We start from the raw sequence: 23,602 nt of genomic DNA on the forward strand, positions 1-23,602 counted from the left end.
TAATTGCTTTATATAAGGCAGTATTTTTTTTCTTGCATTGTAATAGTTACATCAATACTGTCCAAATCTCTCTTCTGCTCCTAGCATACACTGTTTATTAATCTGTTTTCTCCCCTATATTGTCTTCCTCCATGCTCTTTGACCTTACACAGGTCTATGAAAGGATGGTGGAAGGGCTACAGAAGGGGAAACAGAATTAGTACTAACACTATTCTTTATCAGCACATATGCCAAGTTCCAAACTGGCAGAGGATGAACATTCACAGATTATTCAAACAGGTCATTACCACCATCAAATATGGTAATAAGAAGTGAAATCCCATGGTTTCAGCATTTCTTATGTCAAATTCCTTGGGCCAAGCTCTCTGTAGAAAAGCTCTCAGTGTAGAAAGAACATGGAATACAGTCCAAAATGATCTACTGAATTTGCTAAACTTAAAAAAAAAATGGATCAGTTAAACAGCACTATTTTTGACAATTAGTATAATAATGTGTATTTTTAAATGGGGGGGGGGGGGAATCAAAGACCATTTCCATTAACTTTGGGCAAAAAGTTTGTGTCTCATTACCTGCCATGTATCTGGTATGAAATGTTGCACTCGGGGATCTGGATCATTTCTCTCTTCTCTGAGCAAGTAATAATCCATGTATTGCAGCTGAAAGCGAGCTGGACGCACTTCGATAGCATAGTTGCTTATACTCTGATTGTCACTTTCTCCTGTCTATAAGGTCAAACGGAAATTCAAGTTGGTTTGAAAGCTAGCAAGAGATTAAGAAAATGGTGCATCTTTTGCTCTGTGGAACCCTGCAAGTTTTGAAAAAATGAAAGTGCAGGTGATTTTAAAATAATTTCTTGCACAAACCTACACCATTTAGCCTTATGTCAGGTTATGCTTGTGTGTCTTCAAAGATTATGCTCTAAAAATAATATATCTTCCCATAGCCAGTGGTGGTGTTGGTGTTGGTTTTATTGTCGGAAGAGCTAAGAAAACTGGCTAGCAAGCAAAGCTCAGCCTCTTCAAGCTGTTACCTGCCAGAGCCTTCTCATCAACAAAGCTGGTGAAGGGTCTGGAAAACAAGTCTTATGAGGAGTGGCTGAGACAGCTGGGCTTGTTTAGTCTGGAGAAGAGGAGGCTGAGGGGAGACCTTATCACTCTCTACAGCTACCTGAAAGGAGGTTGTAGTGAGGTGGGTGTTGGTCTCTTCTCCCAAGTTACTTGTGATAGGACAGGAGGAAATGGCCTCAAGCTGCATCAGGGGAGGTTTAGATTGGATGTTAGGAAGAAGTTCTTCACTGAAAGAGTGGTCAGGCACTGGAACAGGCTGCCCAGAGAGGTGGTGGAGTCGCCATCCCTGGAGGTGTTCAAAAAACTTGTAAACGTGGCACTTCAGGGCATGGTTTAGGAGACTTGGTAGTGTTGGGTTGACGGTTGGACTTGATGATCCTAGAGGTCTTTTCAACCTTAATAATTCTATGATTCTATGATCCTATATTTGTCTCTCTTTTCATCAGTATGCCCTGACCCCTTGTGCAACAAATCACAGTTGCAAAAGGAAATTCAATATAAAGACTGGGTGTGATCCCAAATTTTGTAAAGCACTGTAATACTTAAACAACGCCTGTATACCCTAAGACATACCACATTTAATGTTCATGGACATGTCTTGTTACAACATCTGATCCTGAAAGCCATATAGAAAAGCATTATATGTTACAACATATACCAGAAGATCAGAAAATCATTTAATAATTTAGGTTGTCAGGGATGTCTGGATGTCAGTTAAGCCAACTCACTGCTTGAAGCAGGTGCAATTAGATCAGGTTGCTCAGAGCTGTGTTCAGCCAAGTTTTTTCTATCTCCAAGGATGCAGAAGTCACAACTTCAATTTTTTGAAATAAATATTTTCAGTTATTCCTTAAAATTTCAGTTATTCCTAAAATTCCCCCAACTTTGCAAAAAGTAGTAATCAGAAACAAGCAGCTGCAAAAGCAGGTCCAAAATGCACTGACTTATCTAGAGCCCTCTTGAGCAAGACATTAAACTTGTCATCATGTCCCCTCTCTCACCACAAACCTTTGCAACATAGAAATTCACATAGAAAAAGAGACAAATAGCTCCCACTCTTTAAGGGAAGAAATCGTCTTACAAAACAATCAATTCCTTTCCCACCTCTTAGTCCTGATCCTCAAGGAAGGATGATAAACACTTTCCACGACTAAGCTTCCAAAAATTCCTAACCCTGCCTAAAAAATGAGACATTGAAGTGATTGATATTGGCTTTACAGTTTACTGCAATCTTCCTTCCTTTTGTTATTGAATCCATATTCTGCAGGCCGTGAGTTATATCCTCCCTCTTCTACCTGAGATCCCCTCTCCCTAGTAACATCCCATCTACACACAAAGGTATCAAACTGCTTTTAACATTAAATCAGTCCATAAACAGGTTGTTACCATGCAGAAAAGCATAAGGTCAATCCTTACAGAAATTACTTCAGAGCCAAATTCAGTGCAGTTACTGGTGGTCTCAGCTGTGCTAGCAGGAACAAGCAATTCTGTATCTGAAACTGTTTCCTTCAGAGGTGGTCAGTAATACCATAACAACAAACAGAATAGTTTTCATCCGCCTCTGTAGTCTCAAGAATTTCCTTTTCTGAAGTAGCACATTTGGGCCTGTTAGAGGGCAGGTGTTCATCACTTAGCTTTTAACAGTTATTTTTAACATGCAGATGTTATCACATCAGCTGATGTGATGAATTGAGCAGCATGTACCTGTCAGATATTCAGAGATGTCTAAGGACTCAGGCAGACATAACTAGAGAAAATTAATCCTGATGCATGTTTCAAAGGATATCTTTGCAGCCATATAAAGTTCTATTTACTAAAGGGGAAGTGGCCTATTGTGACAGCTAGACCTCACATCAAGCAGAGAAAGTTATCTGTGAAACTAAAGAAGATTAATATCTAAAGCAAGAATAGATAGTTCCAAATTTTATGGTACAATACAAAATAAAATAAGCTCAGTATAGATCTTCTACACACTATTCAATGTTTAAGAAACCACTGTTGATATTCAGCTACAGGTCCAGTTACAGTATAATCATTGCAGTCTATAAAGTTACCTGGCCAGATAGAGAGCATGCCAAATTCTCAAATCCAAGAAGTCTTAGATATCTGGTCAGCTTCTGTAGGTGTGGTTTCTCCAAGAGATCTTGATATTTTTCAAGGAGGATATGAATTCTCCTCATGACTTGAACAGCTTTGCTTAAATCTTTAGATTTCTTACCTTTAAAAAAAAAAAGGCATATAGTTATTTGAGAGTGGATTGTATCATTGGGAATCTTCCAATGTTAGGTATTTTTAGAACAGACCTTACCCATCCAACCACATTTACAACTATTTAAAAATGAACTTTATTTAAAGACAAAGAAGACAGTCTACACTCCCGTGACCTCTACAAGGAGTGCCACTAAAGACCAAGTACCCAAATAATTCTGCTTCTGCATGCTCAGCTATAAGAGGGAGTCCTACATCTGACACCTACACAATAACTGAGCTCCCCCATTTCACCTTCCTGACCCACATTCTTGTTACTCAGTATTATTAGCAACATATTTCACTCTGAAGTTTACATGTCTCCTCAACACATTTAGAGCAGCGTGTGTTTGGATCCTCCTGACTGAGTGTATGGACTGAACAAATTAATCCTGGTGAAGTAGGCCACTAACAATGGTAACATAGATTTTTGTGCAAATCATCATCATTCAGACTGTGAGCTAACTACTTCAGCTAATTAAAAAAATCCACTGCAATATAGATACATTTTAGTGTGCATGCTACATAATCATTAAAGACATATACAATAAAATATTTATGTATGCAATGTGTACAAATCAAAACAGGAAAAACAGCTACAATCTAATTTCATTGGATACTTTACAGCTGACTCAAAGGATCTTGAAATTACAAAAGGGCACCAGAGCATGTTAATACTTGAAAACACTTTTCATGCTCCTGAAACAGCGCTGTATTTACATGTCTTTATTCCAGATGAGAATGTCCAAAGTCACTCACTGTCTTGGTTAAAGGGAGTGGAACTTGAATACTGAACATGAATTTGGCTATCATACCTTGCTCTCTGCAGTGTTCCTTCCACACTTCGAAACAGGCAGACAGTCCTGTCATTTCTACGCTGAACTTCACAGATTTACTTTTCAGGTTCTTGAGAAGCTTCTCCAATTTATTTATTCCAACAGACAGATTTGCTTTTATTTCCTTTTCAGTTGGTATACACAAGGCTTTCCATTGTTCCTGTTCTTTCATTTCTTCTTTAGTTCTTAGGCGCCTGTTGTTTTCCTCTGCAATTTTTTCTGCTTTACTTTTCTATGCAATAAAATGAAGATATTTAGAACTAACCATCACTGTGTACAAGCATCATCTAAAAAAAATTAATCGAGAAACTCAATCATAGCAGGTACATTACAAGTTTCAGTTCATCTCTCTAATGCATGTGTTTTGGGAATTGTTTAAAATAGTACTTCATTTTGAAGGAGATAATTTCTGAATCCCAATACATGTTTGCTCAAAAGAGATTCCCTAAGCTTTATTTCAGGTCAGTATAAAGCTTCACAAGTAGTATAAAAAAAAGCACAAATGTGAAAAAATAAATAGGAAATATCTGAAAGTTAAATTTCAAGCTTGTAATTTATACATGGGTAATAGCAATTCTTATTATATTGACATGCTTTTCAATAAGTTAAATAAAATTAAGAGTTCAACCTTACTTGAAGTTAACTAAGTTATTTTATATACAGACTTTTACAGGTAAGTCAAGAGGCCATAATCTGTAATCTGTAGTACAGTCTATTACAAAATACTAGTCAAAGTACTATTGCTCAGTATTGCTCAAAAGTATGCAAGTACATGCTACATACCCTGTGATGTCTGACAATGTTCACATAGTTAGGATTAACTGCAGTATCTACAGATTCTTTCACACACAATGTTTCCAAATAGTGAAGGGATATAAATAACTGAATAATGTTTTTTCCAGTATTTCTCAACAGTTTCTTAAAGTAAAATTAGATTCATGAACTCCAGTTCCCTTCACTCTACATTATAATACTGACCATGAGCCAAAACCTATCAGCCTTTATAGAGTTCGTATGTATTAATTTTTTAATTTACTTGTGCCTGTTAAAATATGATCACTTATCAGGATTCCTAACTAGGAAGAAAAATACTTTTTCCAATTAGCTAATTAAATTTGAAGTACAAAGGCAATTTACATTTCTTCAACTGAGAACTACTAGTGCATTTAGAATATAAAACTTCAACTGTGGCACTCAGAAATCCTTTCCTGGATAATAGAAAAAAGATTTGGAGAGAGCAACTCGAACATACTCACATGCTTTTTTTGTGTCTTTTTGACAGCAGAATTAGCATGCCCTGACACATCCTCCTGATGTACAATAAGTTTTGAAGCGCTGCCTTCCAACGTGCTTCCATAAAAATGACGAAAAGTTTGTAACTTTTGTATTTGTCTTCTTTCTTCTGGATCTTTGGATTTTGCTGCAAACAAATATAATTTATTAAAAAACACTCTGATAGAATTCCAGCCTAATCTATTTTCAAGGAAAGATACCTGAGTATTGGATAAATTTCCTAAAAATTCCTCATTGACCCACAGGTCAAAATCATATTTTGAAAGAGGCTGGCTACTAAGACGCACTGAAATCCAAAAGTACTTTGAATTATCTGAGAAATCAGCAATAGACTCCAATTCAAACTACTTTAGTCACACATTAAAAATGCTGGAAAACTTAACAAGCAGGATGCCTGGAGAGAAATTATAACTGTTAGAACAAAATGCCTAGGCTTCTCACACAGTCCATGAAAATAGGAAGGTGTCTTCCAAAGGCATTTCAGATGATCAGAAAGAGACCCCTTAGCCATGAAAACAAGACTCTGTCATCAGAACATAAATAAATAAAGCTGCTGGAAGAACACTTATGCTAGCCAATGATAAATACTGAACTGAGCACATGGACACTTCCACACTCAAGCATAGGTATTTCTCTCTGCCCTAAAATCAAAATGATGAGTCAGTTTATGAGTTTGAAAACCCATCTCAGATCTTTCTGTTTTTCACAAGAAAGACCGAGATGACACATGCCAGCATTCAGAGTAATCATGCAAGGCACGGCAGAGAGAGGGCCTTCTCTTCAGCTGGAGTGGACATAAACCTTCAACTCCAACATTATGGAAGGTGCTCTGCAGGTTATACTCTCCAAACTTCCCATTGAAATCATAGTTCACGGAAGAATGCAAAAAATCATCCAGTCAGAAAGATGAGCAGATGGAACCCTGATTTTGTAGGTCAAGTGGTACAAATACCCACTCAGGAAATAACATTTCTAAGTCACTGAATGAAAATCGTAAGCAACACTGGAAGTAACAACAGTAATCCATAACTTCTCAACTCCTGGTAGGTTTTTTACAGTTTAATTTACCATATAATGCAACAGATGATGGGAACATCTTTCAGAGAAAATTTTGTGTACTTGCTGGTACATACAGTATCGTATACTTCATTTCATGTAAATATGCAAATCTAAGATCAAAACTAAGTCCACAGTTTGTTTTCTTTAGTATCTCAAACTGGAAAAAACTTACAGGAAATTATAATGCATAACATCAAGCATTATGATACAAACAACTTTTGTTTACTTCTGTGCTGGTTTTAGTGAGATAGAGTTAATTTTCTCCAGAGTAGCTAGTATGGGGCTGTGTTTTGGATTTGTGCTGAAACCAGTGTTGGATAATACAGGGGTGTTTTCATTATTGCTGAGCAGCGCTCACACAGGGTCAAGGTCTTTTCTGCTTCTCACCCCACCCCACCAGCGAGTGGGCTGGGGGTGCACAAAAAGCTGGGAGGGGACACAGCTGGGACAGCTGACCCCAGCTGACCAGAGGGATATTCCATACAACATGACGTCATGCTCAGCATATAGAGCTGGGAGAAGAAGAAGGAAGAGGGGGACTTTTGGAGTTACCGCATTTTTATTTCCCAAGTAACCATTACGCATGATGGAGCTCTGCTTTCCTGAAGATGGCTGAACACCTGCCTGCCAATGGGAAGCAGTGAATTAATTCCTAATTTTGCTTTATGTGCACATCTTTTGCTTTACCTGTTAAACTGTCTTTATCTCAACCCACAAATTTTCTCACTTTTACTCTTTGGATTCTCTCCCCCATCCCACCAAGGGGGGAGTGAGCGAGCAGCTGTGTGGTGCTTCGTTGCTGGCTGTGGTCAAACCATGACAACTTCTTTTACTTCTTATTTTAATTATAGTCTCAAAAGATGAGATTGGTTATGTGTGTGCTGTCTAAACATCTAAGCAGATTTTGCACATTTATGGATGTGCTTACCAACCATTATCCAAACTATGTATTTAAACATTAAACTGCATCTGTACATACAGTTTGTGGATATAAATCTGTGAAGAATTTCGCAAGCAAAAGGGAATGTATCATGAACATCTGACCACAAGTGCTCATCCTGTTATACTCGTCCAACCTGTTTAAGATAATACACAATGCATACATATAATACACGTCAGTTTAAGTACACTTTAGGTACTGAAGTGTCTCTATCATGGCAAGTATTTATACAGCTGCAAATATTTTCTGAAATGAGAAGTCCTTCTCCACAACCATAATAACCTTTACCATACTGTTCTAGTCAACACAGACACATGGATTTCACGTTAGTTTTTCTTACCATCAGCGTTGCACCGTACTCGCTCATATTCCTCAGTCAATGGTCTGCCAGAATGCCAGTGACGAAGCTCATCAAATTCCTTGTATTTAATAAGTGAAGTAACTGCAGGATCGTTGCTGAAATATACAAAAATTTAAGAGCAGAAATTGAAAGAGTTTTCCGGCATCTCTAACAATCAAAACATTCAAAAAACTGGGCATGCATCAAAACAGAATTTTACTGTGGCAGAAAGCCAACAGAGGGTTTAATTCTACTCCAAATATAGCATGTTAAGATAGTAATTCTTTCTGAAAAACTGAGGCTAACAAAGTAAACCCCCATTTTTTTCACTTATATTCATACAGATTAATCACAGAATGCAATGTAACTACATAACTCGCACACTGGCTAAAAATAGTCATTGCGCAGCAGAGAACCCACTTCTGCAAGTAGCAGAACAAATGTAAAGGATAATCTCTTCTTACTTTTTTTCCACAGTATTTTTATTTAATGTTTTTCTTCTCCTGAAATCAATCCGAGCTTTGTGATTTAGGATAAGGTCTTTCAAATACAAATTGTACATTTAGAGAAACAGTTCCATAATGTAGAATAAGAATCAAAGACTATAATGCAAACAAATAACAGTATGAGAAAATATGGATATATTGACTCTTATCCATTCTTGTTCTGAACTTTCTGTTAATATTTACACCATGTAAATGTGAAAATTTACCCAGTCATAGCAAAAGCACTTCTACACTTGTACAAATTGAGCATAATATGGATGTAAAGTGTAGAAAATAAGAGTAGTAAGAGTAGAAAATAAGCCCATATAATATTAACTCATTAGAATAGAACTTATATATGTACCTTTCTAAAAAAGGTAGGTCTTTCAAAACATCTCCAGCATAATCTTCAACAAGATCAGATTTCACTGAGATTAGTCCAATGTTAGGAATGTCTTCATATTCTTTACAGTGCAAAAAATAAATAATATTTGTTAATTAAGAATATATAATTACATATCATACTTGAAAATTCTGTCAAGTTACATTATAAATTAAATCCTAAGAAATAAAATTTGGTAAAAGCAAACAGCAGTTCACTAGTTCCCCTTCTTCTGTTTCTTCTCAAGCATGGGAAGAAGAATGAAGCAGACATCATTATTGCTTCGGAGTACATATGCTTATAATCCATTTTAGACACCTGCACTAATGTTTTGTATGCCACAACCCATCCCATCTCACAGGCATCTACTTTCCTGCACTGATTCCCAGGATCACAGAACGGTAGGAGTTGGAAGGGACCCCTGGAGATCATCTTGTCCAACCCCCCTGCTTGAGCAGGCACACCTAGAGCAGGGGGCACAGGAACGCATCCAGGCAGGGTTTGAATGTCTCCAGGGAAGGAGACACCACAACCTCCCTGGGCAGCCTGTTCCACTGCTCTGGCACCCTCACAAGAAAGAAGGTTTTTCTCATGTTGAGGTGGAACTTCCTGTGTTCCAGCTTGTGCCCATTGCCCCTTGGCCTGTCATTGGGCACCACTGAAAAGAGCCTAGTCCCATCGTCCTGACACCCACCCTTTAGATATTTATAGGTACTGATGAAATCCCCCCTCAGTCTTCTCTTCTCCAGGCTGGACAAATGCAAGTCTCAACCTTTCCTCATAAGGGAGATGCTCCTGTCCCCTGAGCATCTTCGCAGGTCTCCACTGGACTTGCTCAAGTAGTTCCCTGTCCTTGAACTGGGGGGCCCAAAACTGGACGCAGTACTCCAAATGTGGCCTCGCTAGGGCAGAGTAGAGGGGGAGGATAACTTCTCTCGATCTGCTGGCCACAATCCTTTTAATGCAGCCCAGGACACCATTGGCCTTCTGGTCCACAAAGGCACATTGTTGGTTCAAGGTCAGCTTGCTGTCCACCAGCACTCCCAGGTCCTTCTCAACAGAGATGCCTTCCAGTAGTTCAGCCCCCAGCCTGTACTGGTGCATGGGGTTGTTCCTCCCCAGGTGCAGGACCTTGCACTTGCTCTTGTTGAATTCCATGAGGTTGCCCTCAACCCAGCTCTCCAGCAGGTCCAGGTCTCGCTGGATGGCAGCACAGCCTTCTGGTGTATCAGCCACTCCTCCCAGCTTGGTATCATCAGCAAACTTGCTGAGGTTACACTCTGTCCCTTCATCCAGGTCATTGATGAATATGTTGAACAGGACTGGACCCAGCACAGGCCCCTGGGGAACACCACTAGTGACAGGCCTCCAACTAACTCTGCCTATTCCATAAAGATCAGTGTCTCCTAAATATGCACTTTCAACTGCACTTACGTTAGATGACTGTTAAGAGATATTAGACTTAGATACTTAAAACAGGTGTTTAGAATAAGAAATAGAAAAATGAATGTATTCAATATTATTATACTAGTTGTGTTATCACAGGTGTATAACTGTTCTTTCCAGTTCATGTAGAGTACTGCTCACTCTGTCCCCTGTATAACCCCAACCATGGCTGGATTAATCACCAGCAGAGCTAATCAACAGCAAGAATAAATATAGAAAACTATAGTTAGACATGAAGATTAAGCGCTGATTTTAATATCTCTGTTAACTAAATACAGGTATGTAGATGAGGTATGTAGATGAATGAGTAGATAAATAAAAGGGTTGGAAGGTTAACTTCTAAGAGATCAGGAAACTTAAACAGGACATCAGGCAGGCATTCTAAGAAGGAGATCAAAGGCCTAACAATGGGCCAATAAGGCTCGTGACCAGAAGCAGAACCAAGACTGGGATGACAAGAACTTGCTGAAGGTGGAAAAATAAGAACTTTTAACTGACCGGAAAAATGAAGAATTGAGAACACAGTGGAAACTTATGGTGGACTTTGACAGTGACATAATTATCAGGGAAACCTATATAACCTGAAGGCTGTGTCTTGTTAGTTGCCACACACTGAGGTGGTGGCCCAACTGAGTTGTGATTAATAAAGCAAACCTAGTGGTACCCACTTGTCTTGAGAAATTCTTCAACAATGACTAAAGATAACATGTAACATTGTGCATCCTCCCACATGTGAAGTCTAGCCACAACTTCAGTCTTCAAGGTCTCCGAAGGACATACAGAAATAGGCAACACAAATGCTGTGCCAGAAGATGCCTTAATATCCCACAGATAACAAAAAAACTCTCTTTTTTTGCCCACTAGAGCCCACTTTGACCACTTGACACCTTTGAAACGAGCTGAAGAACACTCACAAACTTTAGAATTATATTCCAGCTTTTACTGAATTTCTTACTGTCTCTTCTAAAAATTTATACAATTTGATGGGTTTAAAACAAACATTTGAAGGTTGTAACAAAACTGGTTCTCAAGAAAGGTCAGCTATCAGGCGAAAATCTCTGCCTACTCCTTTCAGATATTCAGAACAGGTCTTCTAAGTGAGGGAAGAAAACAATCTCCAAGCCAATTATGCACTTCCCTAATTATGGGGTACTAAACAGGATGGTGGTGTAATTTAGACACTTACAGGCAAGTCACATTTCTACAACTTTCAAGGACTGTAATGTGAGCTAGTGATAGCTGGACTCTCTACCATTAGGGCAACAATTCTATATTTCACTTAATGTCCTGCTCTCACCCCCAACACCTGCATAACCCTATTTCAACATGTACAAAGATATTCTTCAGAGACAGTCTTCCTGCAGCATAATCATTACTTTAAATATGAGTAATTATTATGATTTTTACTATTATTTGTGTTACACTAATCATAATGTTTTTTACAACACGTACAATAGATTTGGGCTAGCTATCATGGAACTAAACCGAATTCCTATTGAAGTCAATTAAAATACTTGTGGTGTCTGCGGTCAGTCAGAATTTCACCCATAAGGCCTGGTCAGACTTATTTTAGCATCAGCTGCCAGTTTTGTTAGTGGGTTGAAAGGAAGGAGAAGATTATCCATAAAGCATGGATTAGATTTGTGATCAGGATAAAATCAAATCACTACTCCTAGAATTTTTAGTGACAGTAATGAAGATCACGCTTCTAAGTCTCTAATTTATGGAGTTGTCAGTACCTCTGAATGTCTGGTCCTGTTCAAGAAATAGTTGGGAGGTCTTTCGTATTGGGAAAGCATCTCCAAAACTGTATTTCACAGCCAATTTTGTTACAGCGTCCCATAAACATTGGTATTCATCCTCCATTTCTTTCCCCAATTCCTTTTTGAATGCTAATCCTGCACAGGGAGGAAAGAAAGAGGGAAAAAAAGCAAGCTTTAAAATTAAAAGTTTCCTCAAACAGAACTTACCCATTCACCTATGCAGCATCAGGTATAAAGACTTCAGTCCTATCCAAGGTCTTTGGTCATTAGAACAGATTAGGATAGAATGTTGTACATTCACAGTTTTTAATAGCCCAGGATACAAATAACTAAGTATACTGAGATGTATTTTGGAAAGAACACCAGATTTAGACTGTCTGTGCAAGTCTGCAAGCTCCACAGATAAAGAAGAAATTCTCTCACCTTCACCTCCTGCAGGAGAGGATCTAGAATTGAGAATTTTCTTTTTAGTGCCGAATAATAGGTATCATAAAAATAAATGTTTCATATTCCTGATTTATATTTCCTTTAAAAATTCTTCCACTCTTGCTTTACTGAGGTACATACAGGACCTTGTGACTAGATTCATAAAGTGTTCTGGTTTACTATCAGACAGAGTCATGGCAGAGGATTCCAGGTAAACAGAATTACTCTGAAAGAACATTTGCTACGAATCTTTTTCCACACTTACTTGCTCTGTCAGCTTTTGTAACTTTTTCGTGAATCATAACATATCTGATGGTGTTCTTAAAGAACCAGCTCCCAAATTCATGTATTTATAAGACAATATATGATTTTGTCTGAATCAATCTCATCTGCAATTAAAAATACTATCCAATGTCACAGTGACATTAGGGACTGAATCTAGTTTCCATTCTGACCGTGTTGCACTAAGAGAACTGGCTAAAAACCAAATGGTTGAGCATACCCAATGACAGTGAGACAGAGCTCTTACTACCTACACTATATCACTCTTCCTTTGCATCAGTACAGGTGGAACATTGAAGGTATGACAAGGTAAAGTATTTTGAATGAGTACTGGTGACACTAGTGAAAGACAATTCACATGTGATTTTCTAGACTTGGCTATGGAAAAAAGTTTCCCTATTACTCCATAAAATGTATCTATTATTATACGGGTAATTGGAAAATTGTACTCATTTCTGCTTGCACAAGCACTTTCATTCTCATTTTGCAGCTTAATAAAGTTAGAAAAGTAAAAAAGCAAACTGTTCAACAAAGATAAATACCTTCAGTGTATTCGACCTCATAGTAATGCGCAAGATTTACGAGCAGTGAATCATCATTTAAGTCAGGCAGGTAAGTTAAATCCAATTTCCAATGATTTGTATCACTTAGCTGTTTCAGAGCAAAATGCGTGCATAACTGTTGCTGTTAAAATAAAGCAAACAATTCTTATGGAGCACCTTTTCATGTGGAGGGATCTAAACATCTCCAAAGCAGGCTTAACTACCACAGATTTTACTGACATGAAAACCAACACACTGTTACTTGACTCCTCTGTGATCAGGAGACTGCCCTCACTGTTCTCCTTCACTGTGATAACCAACTTCAAACAATAAAAACGCTTGCCATCAAACCTCCCATACTGGATGAGACCAAACGGTCTATCTAGCCCAGTACCCTAACACTAACACTGGCTAACTGGAGATGTCTAAGAAGAGGTCAAGGATAGAGATATTGCCCCAAACATTCTCCTAGCCCCACTGATTTGTGGCTCACAAGATTCCTAAGCCAGGTAGGTTTCCAGCAGGTATATTACGTTCTTTGATCTCATCAGATGACTAAAGTAACATAAAAAGGAAAATAAAAACTGAAATGACAATTGCACCTGATGACAGGGGAAGTAAGACACTGCTACACATACCATTTTTATTAATGGTAAAACTTGCTTAGTCCAGCGGGATTTCATGATCCTAATCTGAGCTCTCTGTGAAAGAGGCATATGAAGAAGAAAAGCCACTGTAAGACACTGCATTCTACAGAGATCAGCTGCTTCTTCTGGAGATAGAGGTTTACTTCTTCCCTGTTGAGAGATGATAGATAAAAAGTTGACTACATCTTTCAGTAAAATAATTGTATTCACCTCTACTTAACTCAGTGGTTTGCACTTTGTTAAAGCAGCTAATAATTTTGATCTATTTAAGCAATTTGTGCATTGTAATTGTTTGTGGATACACATACTTGAAAACGAACATTCTTGTAGTGCTGGTAGTTGCAGATCAGTTATAATGTAAAAAAACAAACAAAAAACCCCAACTCTTTTCCAAAAAGAATACGACTATGAAAATCAAGACAAAATTTAAAAACAATTGTCAGTGTGTCAGTAGAAATGTTATTATTTTAAATGGAAAAGTTAATATCTATATATAGGCCTATTCTCTTTTCTCAGCTGCACAGCAAGAAGTCTGTACAGAAATGCAGCTGTGCTAATCACTCATAGCTATACTGTAGTCCACTGAATACATGTCTCATACAATATTACTGACATTTTGCATCTGCATTAACTTGATGAAAATATAAGGTTTGTAGTACAGTCACAAAAATTATGTCATGACCGCATCTTGGAAGAAACCTTTTTTCTGAAATGTCTTGCTAACTTGAGGAAAGGTGTGTTCTTCTGTAAAAGCTAACGTGCCACTGAAAATTAGGAAAAGAGAAGTAATAAGCACAACTACCTTTTAAGGTAAAACTTCCTATGGAAGTAATTGGTCCTAGAGTAGAACTTTCCCCAGGAATAGCCACTGTGGCAGGGGGCACAGTGCCACCCCACAGAGAGACTGTGCTCCTTTGGAAAAGCTGCGGCCACAGTAATTATTGGAACCAGACCACTTACAGAGTGCAGTCACAAAAAGGGCTTATCTTCAGCTTGGGATCTAGGAGGACAGCCATCTCTCTGGTTAGCAAAATATTTACAGTCACTGTGCTGAAAAGATATCTAAAAAATTCTTACTCTTGCTGATTGCTCTGCCTTTGCTCCCATGGAAGTATTTGCATTTTCCAACATGTTGCTGTATATTTTTAATCCCACGGCACAAGCAAGAACACAGACCACACGCCGAATGTCAGATCCTTCAGGCCACAGTTGTTTCAACAGATGGACAGTCTGGTGAACCTGTAGACATAACACGATGAATAGCACAACTGACCGCTGTAATAAAAATTACAAAAAATTACAATTATAAAAATCACAAAAAAAGGAGATGTCCTTTCCAGAGTTCCATCAGAAACGGGGTGAAAAAAAGGACATGAAAATTACAGTAGGAAATGTGGGCACAATCATTAGTTAAAATAGCTCTCTTTTGTCATTTCCCTGAGGGCACCAACAACCCTGACTGTCCTCACCTAACCCCTGGGGCCTGGTCCCACCTGCCAAGGGCCCCATATCAGCCCCTTGGGTGTAAGCCCTTGCCCCAGCAATGCCGCAGCAGCGCCAGTCTCCAGCTCCTCACAGCCCAGCAGGCTGACAACCCGGTCTGGCCTTGGCCCATTCCAGGGAGGTGCCTGATGCCTGAGGTTGCAGCTGCCCCCCAGCTGCCCTGCTCCTGGCTGAGGCAGTAGGACAGGCCCTGGCTACCAGGCCCTGCACAGCCACCTCCAGGGGAGCTCCCATGGCCAGGCTCCAAGGGAGCAGCCACCTGCCCTTCCTGCGCCCTGAGGTTTTTCTGCTCCTGGGGTATCTAGTTATCAGGAAAGATAATCATAATAAAACAAAATATTAGCAGTAGCCAGCTAGTTGCGTTTCTTCTGACTTTAAAATGCTTTATCAGTAACACCATTTTTTTCTGGACTGAAAAAAATCAACTTGCTGGACCAGTATCATTCCCACTGAAGTCCAAAGAAGCCTTGCTGCTGTTGTCTGCAGGAGCAGAAGTACAGTCACAACACTGCAGTGTAACTTAACACTCAGGAAAATGTAAGGGGTATATTAGGCAGTAAAGGTATCACATATACATTAAAATACCAAATTTTTAGGGTTAAAATATTGTAAAACAAGATTAATGAATCCATTGCTTTAATCATGCAAGCATAGACCTTGCAACTGTAATCAAGCTCTTTGAAAAAAAATTAAATCCCAGATTGTGAATACTTTTATAGTTAACAGTGTGTACAACCTTGGCAGCTGCAATGGAAAGGTTTAGATTTTGTGATGTCTCTACAGACAAAGTTGCTGCTGGCAGCAGCACCAACTCTCACTCGCCACTGCTGAATGTACCCTCCCATACCCTACTCTCAGGTGCCAGCTGCTGCTGCAGGGGTGAGGCAATGGCCGCAAGACACCCGGAGTGTAGTAGCAGCATGCCCCCAGGCATCTAAGGGTGGATTTATGCCACAGATGGTGTTTTCTGCTGAATGGGCTAGTTCCCACCTTCTACAAGATAAAGACAGTCACCAAGATGGAAACATCCCTCAAGTGGCATCCCACAGATCAGCTTCCAGCCAAACCATCCTACTTTAGTAAACTTTAAAAAAACAGCTTCAAGCTGCTGTGAAGGAGAGTGGGCACAGAGGAGACCTTCCCAGACTCAGGGTGTCACTTCAGGATAAGGCAGAGAGCCCCCAGTTCTGGCTAAAAAGAATTTCAGGTAAAGGAGTGGAGGAAGACAGACAACACGAGGAGGAAAAAGAAAAAGGATCAAAGAGGTCCAATTACCTCTTTTTGTATGCTTTTCAGGCTCAGCTTGAGATGTTCATATAGACACATGAATGGCTCTTTGTACCTGACGAGGTTTTCACAGGCATTTTGCAGATCTTTTTCATACTAAGAAGTGCAGAAGTCAAAGTTACATGCAAAAGTTAATATATACAATGCACCAGGGACTACTAGCCACAGCAGAAACCATTCAGATATATGACAATCCTCAGTCTCCAAGAAGCATCTATTCTAAATAAAACTCCTTTTAAAATCACGCGCCTGGCCTAAACGCTAGTCTTGTCTGGGATATTACAAGTCAACTAAGACACATGACACTGAAGATATGGGAAAGGCTGTATTTGAGACTAGCATATTTTAAGTGAACAAGGATGTGAAACGAGACTATAGACAACAGGGCAGGAATTTGCCACCAGTCCCAAGTTTGCCCATTAAGGATTTCAAGACCAGTAGACTAAAGATACATAAAATGAGACATACATCAGTGCTTTATAATTTTAATATGTAAAATCTAATACTCATATTGAAATATTTTAATTAAATCTGCTAAGTAGAACAAACACTACCATTGCAAACCAACAACAAAGTTGTGTAACTTACCTTTTGACAAAATAATCTGTGTTTATACACACTCTGAATATGATATCCGTAAACTCTAAGAATATCATACTCCTGTCCTGAAGCAAGTACAACATTGATTTTCTTTGACAATGAATGAGCAATTAAAATTGATAAATAGTCTGTTTGGATAGAGGTCAGTCCTATGTCAGATACAATGATGAAGTAAGGATAGCTTTTCTTCAGGAAAATCTCCCATTTGGCTGATAAACAATTGGAAAAATCTGTATGAACAGTGGCGCCTGTGTTATGCCTCAGGTGTTCTATTAATGCGGTACGTAAGAAAAGAAAATGAGGATACGGAAAGTACATCTGTTCTGCATCCTGTGGGAAATAAAAACAATGAAATTATTCAGTTACATTTGTTGACACAATGAACAGGCTCCTAATCCTGATTAGAATCAAGCAGTTGGTTTTGAAGGGGTGAAGTGGTTTAAACAGCAAACAAATGTTACTTGTTCAGTACCTTGAAGAAAACAATGATGTATTTTGCTCCTTTTTCAGTGAAATCCTGCAGGAAGCATTCAATTTGGTAGAAGAAATTTAGATACTGTGTTTTTTCATCTAAAAACATAAGTAGTAAGGAATCCCCATCTATCACAAAGAATTCAGACTCAACAAAGTCTTTTAACAGACTGACATACCTGAAAGAAAAAGAAATAGCACGTACATAACATTACTCCAAGACAAGCTGGGGACATGGGACTGAAGAAATGTGCTTACTAATAGGTTTAAAATTAAATCAACTAAACATTAAATTTATAAATTAAATTAATAGCAAATCATCTTTCTTGGATCTAAGGTTAGTCCTAAGTAGCTTGCAGTCCTTTCAGTTACTGAATGTATTAGCAATTGTCTGCTTTACAACTCCAGATACTTCCGTAGCATGAGAGACACCTGTGACTTATGTGGGACCTATTGTCCACAGGAGATAATCACAAAATATATTTTGAGACCCTTCCTGTCTGAGTTTCCAGCTAAAAATAGCGAGTGGGTTGTCAACAACTATCATGACATTGACAACTACCTCCCTTAGCCAAGGAATGTCTATGGCAAGAAAAATATCTTAACAGCAAGAGGAATCCAATCACAATATATTCCTTCAAGAGACCAAAGAATTAAAAGACTTCTTCATCCCCTTCCCTTTTCAGAAAACTATGAAAGTTGCTTAAAATTTGCATAAATCAGTCTTAGGCCAAACTGGGAGCAAATCCTCTTCACTGAAGATGGCCAGTATAAACAGGCAGTAATTTCTAATATGTCCTAGAAATGGACTGCATTCTCCAGCTCTCTAAGAATCTATGAAAGTCCAGGGACATGATGTTTTACCCAGGAGATAGCAAGTAGTTGGAAGAACTTTCGCAGGTCCAGATAAAGAGGCAAGCCCTTCTAGTAAAGGTTCCCTGCTTTCATGTTTGTTTATTACATACTACACTATTACATATTACAATACTAATGCATATTATGAGAACATTTATAACACTAAGAACCTGCTTGTTTTCTTCAAGGTTGTCAAAAATGCCTAATACACATCACCTTAGATCCACACCTGGGAAGACCCAGCTTTCCTTTCTGGCTGGGATCAATGGCATCTGGTTTACAGGTCCAGTTTGTTATCTGATGCAATGAGTAGCCTTCCATGAACAAAAACTATGTAAACCTCTGTCTTACATATTTAAATTGTCTGCCTTTAATTAATACTAATCTCTTTAGCATGTCAGCTCCACAATGCAGAGAGGACACTTCACTGTCAATGTGGATGACACTATTGCTAACCTTTTCCATATGAAGCAGGGAAAGAAATCAGAATCTGGAGATGCAGAAGATTGTGGATGAGAACTGATATGCAAAAACACGGAAAATATATATGAAAAGGAAAATTTAGTAGGACGACTGTTTTAAATGCTGTGAAAGTAGCCTTAAAACACGTAAGGAAACATGCTCAAAAAAAGCATGAGAGAGAATTTGAAAAAGAATAAATAGCAATAGTTAAAATTGTAGATCAGTTCCTAAAACATGCAGACAATCCCTACTCTTTGGGCAGTCTTTCTATTATATTAAGAAACTTCCTTCATGTGGCTGGAGGAAGTATAAAATCCTAAGCATGCCTTAGGTCTCCTGGTTTTCCACAAACCTAGGTGATGAGTACTTAGGACCTGGACAGGCTGGATCAATGGACCGAGGCCAGTCGTATGAGGTTTAACAAGGCCAAGCGCTGGGTCCTGCACTTGGGTCACAACAACCCCATGCAATGCTACAGGCTTGAGGAAGAGTGGCTGGAAAGGTGCATGGCAGAGAAGGACCTGGGAGTGTTGGTCAACAGCCAGCTGAAAATGAGTCAGCAGTGTGCCCAGGTGTGCAAGAAGGCCAGCAGCATTCTGGCTTGTATCAGGAATAGTGTGGCCAGCAGGAGTAGGGAAGCGATCGTGCCCCTGTACACAGCACTGGTGAGGCCGCGCCTTGAATATTGTGCTCAGTTTTGGGCCCCTCAATACAAGAAGGACATTGAGGTGCTAGAGCGTGTCCAAAGAAGGGCAACGAAGCTGGTGAAGGGTCTGGAGAGCAGGTCTTATGAGGAGCGGCTGAGACAGCTGGGCTTGTTTAGTCTGGAAAAGAGGAGGCTGAGGGGAGACCTTATCACTCTCTACAGCTCCCTGAAAGGAGGTTGTAGTGAGGTGGGTGTTGGTCTCTTCTCCCAAGTTACTTGTGATAGGAAAAGAGGAAATGGCCTCAAGCTGCATCAAGGGAGGTTTAGATTGGATATTAGGAAGAATTTCTTCACTGAAAGAGCAGTCAGGCACTGGAACAGGCTGCCCAGAGAAATGGTAGAGTCGCCATCACTGGAGATATTTAAAAGACATGTAGACGTGGCACTTCAGAGCATGGTTTATGAGACATGGTAGTGTTGGGCTGATGGTTGGACTTGATGATCCTAGATGTCTTTTCCAATCTTAATGATTGTATGATTCTATAGCTTTTTTCTCTAAGGGGTACTACACTGTGATATCCACTTAGTTCAAAGCTGTTTTTATTACCATTTATTACACTAGTTTCATGAACCCCGCTGTACTTACTGAGCTCTTGATAGGGATGCCCAAGTGTGTAACCTCAACTTCTTCAGAAATTCAAGATGTTTTCTTATTTCTAAAATAACCACATACATTGTTATTGATAGGACCATATAGCCGTAAGTCATCAATCAATTACAAAAGGTAAAACACTGCAATAAATGTCACAGACACAAGCATAAGTTAGTAACAACTCCTCACCAGGGCTTTGCGAATCACGTTTTTGCTGGAGAACTCTGAAATCTGTGCTTTCAGGTTGTGATGCTTGCTGTATCACTTCTTCAGTGGTTGAGACACTATAAGCGTTACTGTAATCTGGGTCTTCGGCTTCTTTTTTTCTATTTTCCTCTTCTTTAAGCATCCGTGTAACAGCTGCTTCTGCTTTGTCACTGGCCTCATCCTCCTCATCACTGTCACTTGTACTCCCACTCTCTTTATCTTCCTTTGTTGGAATGAAGCCTATTTTCTCACTGTCGATACACTCGCTGTCTTTATCATCATTACTAGCATTCTCATTTTCATCATTATAAATGGCTTTCTTGAAATGATGTCCTGCAGAAGCCATCACAGATCTTGATTCTGGCATCCAAAAAAAGAAAATTCTAAGTAATCAGGAGATAATTTTCAGGAAATACGGTATTCTCTGAGGTTTCAACCATTAAATTATGTACTTCATAATCACACTGGAATAAAACTTCAAGAAAAATCAAAAAGCATTTTGTGAACACCCCTGTGAGACATATTTTCATTTAAAAATCAATAAATATTTTTATAACTGTAAGGTAAACATCAAATTCTGTCTTTCTTAAAGTTTACTAAAGAGGAACACTGCATGTCTGTTCTGTGCTTTGCATGAAAGGACCCTTTGGGGGTCAGCTGTAATTTGCTATATTAGCTATATCCACATGGCACGCTCTAGGGAATGAGCCATGTTTCCTAGTTCAAGTGACTTGTACCCACACTGTTCATGCTAGTCCAGTCACAAGTAGGCATGCCGCATCTTCATTGCATGATGGGGGTAACGATGGTTTGGTATCAATTCCACTTTTTAATTCAGTTTTTGCTTTTTTCTTCTTTTTTTTCCAAGGGTAGAATTCTTAGATCTTGAGTGACCATATAACTATAACGGTTAGGGTAACTCCCCACTTTATGAGGTCATGACGTTCAATTCCTTTGAGCTAAGGAAAAAGCAAGCAGCTTGGGATAACCCTGCACACTCCCTACCACATCAGCTCAGTTCTTCTAAACTTAGTTTTCTCTAGTCTTCATTCAGGTAGCAGCCTCATGCAGTATTTATCATTACGGTATTTGCCATTGCAATACTCATATGCCTTATATATGGTCATCCTTCATCTTCCTGGGACCATAAAAGGACTATTTCATTTTCAGATGTCATTTTTAGTCTTATAACCTTTCTTAAAAAACTAACAAAAACTAAAGTGCAACCTCCATTTTTCAGATTTCACAAACTCCACTCAAAACTAAGCTGAAATTTTCTTTTTGATTTTCACCTTCCATTAGTTTAAACTCCTAGCAAATGAAGTTGCAGAAAAAAAGAAACAAAAATACATTTTTGTTATCTACTTGGAAAATACTGTACACAGTGCACTATATTACAGTAAGATGCTTAACATAACTTTACGGTTGAACTTTAACACCTATTTTCACAAAATATAAGCTATGTATATACATACAGCTACATAAAGTCACTTTTTGTGTATCTGCATGCATATTTTTTATTAAGGCAGTAATAAACCTAAGATTTTTTTTCCATTATTCTTAACTAAATTGAAAAAGTTGTATCAAAGACTTGAGAACACCATTCTGGGATGAATTATACATTTTTGCATGCTGAAATTGTTGCTTACCTAGAAAATGGCCATCACTACTTCAGCAATCTCCTAAGCAAGCAGGACTTTCTATGTCTGAAAATGTAAAGTCAGCCATCCTTAAAGAAAGCGAAACTGTATCTGTACCTACTCACATATGGAATGCTATATTTCCTTTCCAAAAAAAGCCTTAAATACCTTGCTGCATCAATGCTTTTCTGCAGCACACACACCCCGACATCTGCAGTTGCTGGGGCTACAGTGTGGGCAGAGGTAACCAGGTGGCTTGGACACCGTGCCAGCAGTCTCGCTGCCCCTCCAGCCTGGAGGGTGCTCCCTTGCTGCCCCTGCAAAGTTCCAGATGTTTCCCCTGCACGCTGTCCAGCCCTAAACCAACTGCAACCCTAATGCAAACCCCAAACCCAGTTCCAGCACCGTGCCTAAACCCAATCACAGGTCCCCCAGAACTAAGCCCAATCCTAGCCCCAACTCCCTCCTAAAGGCAACCCTGACCACAACTTCTACCAAAGCCCTGGCAGTACCACCTCCTGCTGTTGCTGCTGCTTCTACTGCTGCTTCTGCTGCTGCTGCTGCTGCTGCTGCTGCTGCTGCTGCTGCTGCCGCCGCCGCCGCCGCCCGCTCCGCTGCCCGGCCCGGCTCCGCCGCCACCCCACCTTTAAGTAGCCGCCGTGGCAGCCCTGGGGTCGGGCCGGGTCGGGTCGGGTCAGTCCCGCCCTGTCCCTTCGGCAGTCCCTCCAGCTTTCGGTTTCTGTTCCCGGCGCGGCCCGGCCGCCAAGTTCAGGTTTCTTTTCAGAAGTTGTGGGACAACCACGTCCCTGAACACGGCACTGCAAAGTATCACCAGTATTTCCTTCCTTCCATTAAATTATGCTTTTCAGTCATGACGGCTTCACCTAGTGGTCCAAGAGTCGTTAAGCCTGCATTGCTTAAGAATGTTGTTAATGCAGGTTGCATGTACAGTGCAGAAAATATTCATTCCTATTTCTGCCCCTTTTTTCACCACAACCTGTTCTTCTACCAGCCTGCTTTGCTTAAAGTAGGAAATGCCATATAAAAATAAACTAAGAGAGATGGTTTACACACTTTTTAACATTTGCAGCAAATCCTTTAGTGGGAACAGTACTGGGCCCCTATCACTTAGTTTAAAATAGTGAACCTTCGATTCGCAAGTGAATCTGGATACCCAAGCACTGTTGAAACAACGTTTAGGAAAACAGAGTTTATGTATCACATTGTCTTGGTGAGAAGTGAAAAGCCCAGCTCCTCCTGAGATGAGATGCTTGTGAGGCTACAGCACAGAAATGCACTGGGGTTACATAAGTAAGTATTCTCCTCATGGTCCCAGGCAGGTTTTTGCCAGCCTCCCTGGTGGACAGCTGACACGTAACACTTGCTGCGTAAGCAGATCAGAGGTCTTTTTCCACATCCTGCATTTCCTTTGAGACTGGTACAAAGATTCCAGAAACCCAGGAGAATGGTATCTTTTACAGAATAGTAAACACACCCACAGTGCTCCAGCATATCAGAATTGCG

At 39.5% G+C, this 23,602-nt stretch overlaps 1 protein-coding gene across 3 annotated transcripts in view; it reads right to left on the reverse strand.

Annotated features, from left to right (window-relative positions):
- Nucleotides 1-22,746, reverse strand: part of LOC142056394 (putative ATP-dependent RNA helicase DDX60) — a 50,469-nt gene extending 27,723 nt beyond the window's left edge. For all 3 annotated transcript variants that reach the window (XR_012660316.1, XM_075091079.1, XM_075091077.1), the window contains exons 1-17: nt 22,594-22,746; nt 22,088-22,144; nt 20,421-20,798; nt 20,226-20,295; nt 17,618-17,795; nt 17,134-17,475; nt 16,534-16,641; nt 14,833-14,994; nt 13,747-13,905; nt 13,109-13,250; nt 11,835-11,993; nt 8,632-8,731; nt 7,783-7,898; nt 5,407-5,570; nt 4,130-4,382; nt 3,122-3,285; nt 570-722 (exon numbers count right to left, since the gene is read on the reverse strand). Coding sequence is in view for 2 of the 3 variants with exons in the window: in XM_075091079.1 (XP_074947180.1) it covers nt 570-722; nt 3,122-3,285; nt 4,130-4,382; nt 5,407-5,570; nt 7,783-7,898; nt 8,632-8,731; nt 11,835-11,993; nt 13,109-13,250; nt 13,747-13,905; nt 14,833-14,994; nt 16,534-16,641; nt 17,134-17,475; nt 17,618-17,795; nt 20,226-20,295; nt 20,421-20,784 (2,634 nt within the window). In the remaining variant the exon portion in view is untranslated. The remainder of the gene's footprint in view (nt 1-569; nt 723-3,121; nt 3,286-4,129; nt 4,383-5,406; nt 5,571-7,782; nt 7,899-8,631; nt 8,732-11,834; nt 11,994-13,108; nt 13,251-13,746; nt 13,906-14,832; nt 14,995-16,533; nt 16,642-17,133; nt 17,476-17,617; nt 17,796-20,225; nt 20,296-20,420; nt 20,799-22,087; nt 22,145-22,593) is intronic.
- Between the last annotated feature and the right edge of the window lie 856 nt (nt 22,747-23,602).

This window comes from Phalacrocorax aristotelis, chromosome 4 (genome assembly GCF_949628215.1).
Source record: "Phalacrocorax aristotelis chromosome 4, bGulAri2.1, whole genome shotgun sequence".
NCBI lineage: Eukaryota > Metazoa > Chordata > Aves > Suliformes > Phalacrocoracidae > Phalacrocorax > Phalacrocorax aristotelis.